We start from the raw sequence: 7,365 nt of genomic DNA on the forward strand, positions 1-7,365 counted from the left end.
AATCAGTCAATGTAAATTTGTAAAATTCTGTTATTATTTTTCTCCAGCCAGGACCCAATATCAATTCAGTTTAATCTTCTTAAAAATTATTTTGGGAAACTGAATAAATCATCAACACATTTACATAACAATGGAGACTGTACAAAACTTGTCAGTGATTCTACGTTTTGTACACATCGTAGTGGATTTTTATTCCAAATACAAATCACATAATCGGCTTCATGGCAATACAAAGTAACAAAAATCTTCTATTCAATCTACAAGATATCCCACCAAGAAAGAGGTGAATCGTTCTTAAACCACTGTGACTGCAAGAAAAGCAAGCAGATTTGGGCGACGATGAATAATTCTTTTATCCACCATGAGTAATGTATGATCACAAAAGAATAAAAGATGAAATAGAGTAGACCCATGTCTGATTAAAAGAAATCACATTGATTAATAATGTATTATACCGTCTACATTAGCTCTCCATAATGTCACACAGAGGGTCATGATTCTTATAACAATCTCTACAATGTGGTGCTTGGTCAAAGAAAGGAAACTGAGAGCAACTGGCAACTAAATCATTCAGGCCTATTCACTTATGAAGGAAAAGACCCTCGGGCCCCCGAGATCTTCTCACTGCCTAACTGATTATCATTGCAAAAGTAGTCTACAGACAGACTGCAGGTAAAGATTTTTCTTCTAGACACAATGCAGTATCCTTTGATCATAGGTCACACAAATGGTTAAGAGTCAAATGTTGTAAAGAATTTGTTTGATGAAATTTGAAGATAACAAATCTGTAGAAATTTGCAACTTCAAGCCCTAAATGATAGCAAACACAATGTATATAGACTTACTTATATAGAGCTTGTCATTAATGTTGTAAACAGCTCAGAACGAATAATTTTAAACAGCATTGTAATGTCCAAAATATTCATACTCAGAAGATTACTAATGCATCATAAGTGCATTTAGAATTTGTTTTCTTCTTTTCTATTAAAGAAGAAATTCATACTACTTCCCAACAAGTTTATGGAATCAATCTGGCTAGGGAATACTTTATCCATTACATAGAAATCTGTTGGTGTATGTATGCAAATAACTTCAGAGATATCTCATCTGTATGGTGAGTACTATAAGCTATCACTGAGGAAGACTGAGTAACGTCTGCTGTCCTTGGGGTAGGTAGGAGACGTTACGTGACCTTGACATCTGGTAGGCGATGTCCTCTGCTGCTTCAAGCTTCCTCAGCTCAATGAGACCGTTGCCTGCCTTAGCGAAGGCCTTGGAGAGCAGTGAGGCAGCAATGGAGTCTCCCTCTGCGGTGGTGATGGCCGCTCGCTTCTGGTGCTCCGCCTGAAGTAGGAAAAAAGGTAACAGGTTGGAAAGTGAAATCTATTTTGAATACCCATTCATCCCAAGTACCATGAAAGTGCAGAGCAGGAGGGCATTTCACAAAGACTAAGATTGATTTTAAGTTGGACTTAATTATGGCAGGTCATTCATGCCACTGTTTGCTCTCACCATTTACTTAATACTGGCATTGGTATCTCAAGGGATGTACAAATCATGGTCACAAATCTACAGAACTTACATTTTTTAAGGAAAAAATATTACCGGTATCTAAATATCATAATTGAGAGACCCATGGGGAGAGCAACCAGTGGCATGATGAATGGCTTGCCATATTTAAGTCCAACGTAAAGTCGATCTTAGTTTTTGTGAAACACTTCCCAGGTGTTACGAAACATCACTAACCACACAAAACGTAGTAGTGATGCTGTTGCACACAAAAAGACTCGATAGACTCTTGACTAACACAAATGCTGCAATGTCAGTCAAGGACTTTTTATTAACAATTGCCTCTAGCCTCATCCAGGTGTAGTAACCCTGACGTGACCAATTATGTGCTTTACTACATTGGCCTCTGCACTTTCTGTAAAGTCTTATATTTCAGGTCACCTATAAGCCAAACATGAATTGGCTATCGTGTCCAAATATTGTATGCATTATGAACTATTGGCAATTGGTGAATGAGGGCAATCTTCAGACTTTCATTGGCAATTTTTCTGTTCTATTTAACGCAACTATTTATATCTGTTACAAGTCAAATAATATTGAATTTGAGCACACTTTATCAAGAGACACGATAACGTTCAGACTAGTTTACGTCCCCTAATCCTTACCTTCTCTACAAGGAACCTTGCTCTCTCAGCTTCTTGTTGAGCAACCTGCTTCATCTCTACAGCCTGGGTGAACTCACGTCCAAACGTCAGATGGGTCTACACATTAACAAAATATTGTCAAAATTAGCTGAATATTACATTAGCACTGTCAGAAATATAATACATTCTAAAAAGTATGCAGATTCGCTTAACATGTCCATTTCCATGGTGGACTTTCCCTTTTAAATAGATCATATCACTTTTCCATCATCTGACTTTTATATTATGACAATACTAGAAGAGCTTTCATATTTAAGACTATTCATCTATCTTTCTTGTTAAACTTAAGAAATATATGGAACATGTGAAATTAAATTTCTAAAAGATATCACAGGGAGCATAAAGGCAGGAGAAAGATTCTTCCCCCCCCCCCTTTCCTTATAGTGCGATTGGATTGTGACAGAAACGGTGCGGAATCGATCAGAAAAGGTTGATCATTTAGCATAACTATTGGTGTGTACTGCAAAAGTCTGCAAGGTTCTGGAGTCATCAAAATGATCAGAAATTTGGCCCAGTCTTGGTAAAGTAACCAGCACTGTACACAGAAAGATGTATATGGGACTACACAAACATGTGGCATAAAAATCAGGCATCATTTTTAAGCTGTTACTTGTCGTATTTATAATATGAAGGCATTTGAAGAGCCATGCTTTTCAGGGGACATTTTTACTCTGATGTTCTTATTTTTCACCTGTTCCCAGAACTCAACCTTCTCTTTAAGTACTATGCAGAGTATCCACTTACCAGTGAGATGTCATCACAGACGATACCAAACTGTTGAGCTCTTTCAGCCAGTTCCTCGTTGACCCTCTGTGATACCACTTCTCTCTGTGTGATCAGCTCTCCGGCATCAAACTGAGCCTGATAATCAACAGCAAAAGCAAAATTACACATTCAATACCTCTTAGTCAACAGCAACACATTCAAAATGTTTGTGAAGCCAGCCTAAGGCCATGTAAAATTGATTTCATGTTGATCGTCCCCGCCCGCTTCCTTTTTGGGGGCCGCCTCCTATTTTTTGTTATTTGTTATTTTTTTTTTTTTTTTTTTTTTTTTTTTTTTTTTTTTTTTTTTTTTTTTTGAAAGAAAAAAAACATGAAAAACACTGCTAAAATGGCTCTATTTCTGATTTAAAAAAAAAAAAATTGTCGGCGGCCATCTTGAAAAAAAATAGCCTCGACTGTCGGGGAAAATGTACCGAGCGGCCATTTTGAGCGGCCATTTTGAAATATCAAATATCAAATAACATGGTACACCCTCCTCCTCTTTTTCAAAAAATCCGGACGATCAACATGTAATCAATTTTACATGGCCTAATACCTTTAGTCAGAACTCTGTGACTATGTGTAGCATAATTAACTCTAAAATGTGGTAAATCAAATTTATGTACTCATGAGGCATGCTAACCGGTTATATCTGTAAAAATGTAAAGATAAACCGACTGTGGGATCATGGTGTATCCCTAATACTAACTAACCTTGTGATCGTTCACAGCTTCAATTCAGTAAGCATACATAAGCAAAATATATTGAATGTCTTGAGCGAAAACCAAAACAATTTTCATACTGCTCTAGAAGGGGAGAACACAGTACAAAACAAAGTAAGATATATATGTAGATGTATTTTGTGTTCATATTATAATCATACACAATACACATCATCATGTACTTGACAGATGAAAGCAAATAAAATATTTTCTCTAATTTCTATACAAACATCTTGGTTTCGGGTGCTAGCAAAAGTATCTCTGTTATGTAGATGTGGTCCCAGTATGGTCAAATTTGTAAGTGCATTTTTCTTTTAATCTCTTGTTCGTGCATCCATTTGCACTCCTCTGCCAGTGACACAAGATCATCAGGATTCAGGATGCTTACCACAACAGCTTTAAGAACTTCATTGGTGATGGACGGGAGTACTCTGTCATCATAGTCTTCACCGAGGTTGACGTACAGCTTAGGAAGTTCAGAAACTATCGGCCGGAACAGGATACGAAGAGTGATGTTCACATTCTGCAAGTCTACAAAACAGAGGAAAAGGGTAGATCAACAGAGATGTACAGCATAACTGTATGTTAGTATTGTTACATACCGTACACTGTATACCGTTTACATTTCAACTGCATATCATTAAGTTGAAAGAATGTCACAACAGAATTTAAAAGGAAATTAATCACTAGACTATTTTGTTCTACATGAATGTATGATTGGGGTCCCAAGCATTTTATCTTCAATTAAAAATACTAATATTGTATAATTAAGAAACTTTTTAAATACTAACTTATGCCTTGCCCATAAGTACCGGTAGGTTAAAATGACTTGTAGCTATATGTGGTTAACCATTGTTAGTGTTTGTTAACCCACTGTCATACATTTGTGGCTGGTACTTTTGAGAGGGCTTATTCGATTCTTTATCACTTATATCAGGGAAGGGGAGAAGGCTCACAAAGAAATCATATTTGTTTGATGATGATTGTTTTACCCGACTGCCCAAAAAACATGTATTGTAAGAAAACAACTGTCCATGTTCATCCGTAACAGCGCCAAATTGAAGAGTAACCTACTAGCGGACACCGAGAGGCAAATAAAAGATGTAGAACTGTATGCCTACTTCCAAGGTATGACCAACAGCTCTAAGTCCTCTCCAAGGGACTTGCATGATAATGAAGATTAATGCCTTACCAAAGGGCACGAGCACATGGACTTGGTTTTGAACCCAGGACCTCCCAGTTACAAGCCTCTACCACTGGGCCATCGTGCCTCCTCCATACTCCTCATACTAACCTTTACTACCAGTAGTGACAGGTACGTTCCTTGGTCTACTCCTGCAGTCATAGATGATGGGTCTTTGGATCAGAGGGATGAGGAAATGTGTTCCCTCTCCCATCACAATATCCTTCACTCCAGCAAATCGGTCAAAGATGACGGCTCTGTGACCAGCATCAACTGTAATATATCGGGAAAAGGCAAAATATTGAATAAAATACACATTTTAGAGAATTGTGTGGAGTTTCAAATGGAATATTAAAGGAAGACTAAAAAATCTTGATTGAAATTAAAAACTTGCAATTACTAGGCCTACAGACTTCAGCCTCAGGGTACAATTTGCACTGCCACCAAGGGCATGCTTTGTAATTGTTCCATCAAATGCATTGGTTTCCTCATTAAAATTAAAGGCGCTATCCATCGAGTTTAAACTAAGCGTCTAGACTCTTAGTAGATCTAGTCTTAGTTAGAGTCTTAACACTAAACATGATAGGACTATAGATCTAGAATCTAGGTCTAACTTGTGTCATTGTGTGACAAAATGAAGCATGCCAGTGCAGTGGTAAAAGTGCATTAGCGCTGGTTGTGACGTGACCATGGTGACTAGATTCAACTTTAAAGTTAGTCGTTATTTAATTTATTGCCATGTCAGTTAATCTCCATCATCCATGATTGGAATTTGGAGGATGAAAAACCATGAATGTTGTCTGTTGTCGTTGATCATGTTGATATACCACCAAGGCCAAGCTAATCATGCTAATACTTCATAATTCACATTGGCACCAGGCCAAGAATAAAGATGCATAGATTTTTAGATGGACGTAGCTGTAGGCCTAGACTAAAACTTAAAAGTAAAATGAATATGCTGCTGAAGTGCTGATCATCATCATGCATCAGGTATCAGAATCAGATCATCCTCGATCATGCTCATTCATGATTCAGCGAGCTCGAGTCAATAATTGAGATCAAGCTTCCTTACCATTATACAAGGCCGAGTTTGCAATACCTCCTGCGATGGCAACACCTAAGCCGAGCGTCCCAAGCCTGGAGAAAACTTGATTTAAGGCCATATTTTACTTTCTCTTGGTTCTTCTTTGGAAAGCCGAGCTGAGCTGAGCTGCGAGCTGAACAACGCAACGCGAGGAGACTCTACTCGGCGTTATCCGACGTTTTTTAGTACCCAAGTCGCTCCCGTGAAAGGCCAACTACTGATTCTTGAAGTCTCGATTCGACCTAGGCATGTGATTTATATATTTTACTGATATATGTTATGCATATACAACAATTCATAAGCTACACATGCAGTGAATCACAATATTATTAGTCGAAGCCCTCCTAGCTTAGGCCGTTAGTATGATGAAATGTACTTAAGAATGTGTTACATATGATTTGCACGTACGCTAGTTTTCGTACGTAATGCAATGCAATTGCATCACATCCATTGATCACATGTGCGTATCTACATTACACACACATGTTTTTCACTGGCCGTACGTGCAGCGCAGTGCTATTATCGTGAGATTTCGTTTCGTACGCAAGTTTGTGGCTAGCACTTGTACTCGAGGGGGAGGGGGAGGGGGTGCTTTAAAATCTTGGGTGGCTCTCGAGTATCTAGCAAATATATTTGATCCCAAAAAGTATGCCACCTTGCTAGTGTTTAATTGAGAGTTGGTCACTCTTATATACTTAAAGGTAATGCAAAGTTTTGGGGAAATTTTGAAAATTGAATGGAATATTGTAGACTCTCATATATATGCTTCCAATATGTTCAATTGGACCAAATTCACGACCACATACCAAAACTTTGTATTACCTTTAAGTTTTTATTAAACTAGTACATTTCTTGCTAAACTCTGTATAAACTATATATTTTGGGGGACATAGCGTCAATATTCAGCTATTGATATTTTGAGACGAATTAAAAAAACAATTATGGCGCTTATAAAAAGTAAACATTTATTTTTATGTTCAATATTGTTAACATGGTCGATTAGATATGACCTATGAATATTGCACCCCCCCCCCTCCCCATAGAAAAGCGAGACCATAAAATTCATCTGATTATTGTTGATGCATTTTTTTTCTATGAATTTGTTGTTCTCATTAGATACTGCTTCTCTGATTTTCTCATGTTTTATGAGGCCCCCCCCCCCCCCAAAAAAAAAAAAAAAAAAAAAATATGTAGTTTATTTAGCCTTCTTGAACCAGGCACAAATGTAGTCCATTATTAAATTCAATAGACACCAGTAGCCCCCCCCCCCCAATAAAAATCTGGCTAATAATTAACAATGTCCCCTCCTTCATTTGCGTTTTTAGTGTTTGAATATATTTATCACGACTTTCAAATTTGCAAATATAAACTTTGAAGTACCATTGTTATGAGTTGATCT

General features: G+C 37.5%; 1 protein-coding gene across 1 annotated transcript; it reads right to left on the bottom strand.

The window, feature by feature from the left end:
- Positions 1–151: 151 nt before the first annotated feature.
- Positions 152–6,336, bottom strand: LOC584483 (prohibitin). Its single transcript, XM_030974572.1, has 6 exons — positions 5,955–6,336; positions 4,994–5,155; positions 4,088–4,230; positions 2,958–3,074; positions 2,175–2,270; positions 152–1,344 (listed from the first exon to the last, which is right to left on the bottom strand). Exons 1-6 carry the CDS (start codon positions 6,043–6,045, stop codon positions 1,132–1,134), a joined length of 822 nt encoding a protein of 273 aa, XP_030830432.1. The 5' UTR covers positions 6,046–6,336; the 3' UTR covers positions 152–1,131.
- Between the last annotated feature and the right edge of the window lie 1,029 nt (positions 6,337–7,365).

Source organism: Strongylocentrotus purpuratus, unplaced genomic scaffold (genome assembly GCF_000002235.5).
Source record: "Strongylocentrotus purpuratus isolate Spur 01 unplaced genomic scaffold, Spur_5.0 spur5_scaffold_7, whole genome shotgun sequence".
Lineage (NCBI taxonomy): Eukaryota > Metazoa > Echinodermata > Echinoidea > Camarodonta > Strongylocentrotidae > Strongylocentrotus > Strongylocentrotus purpuratus.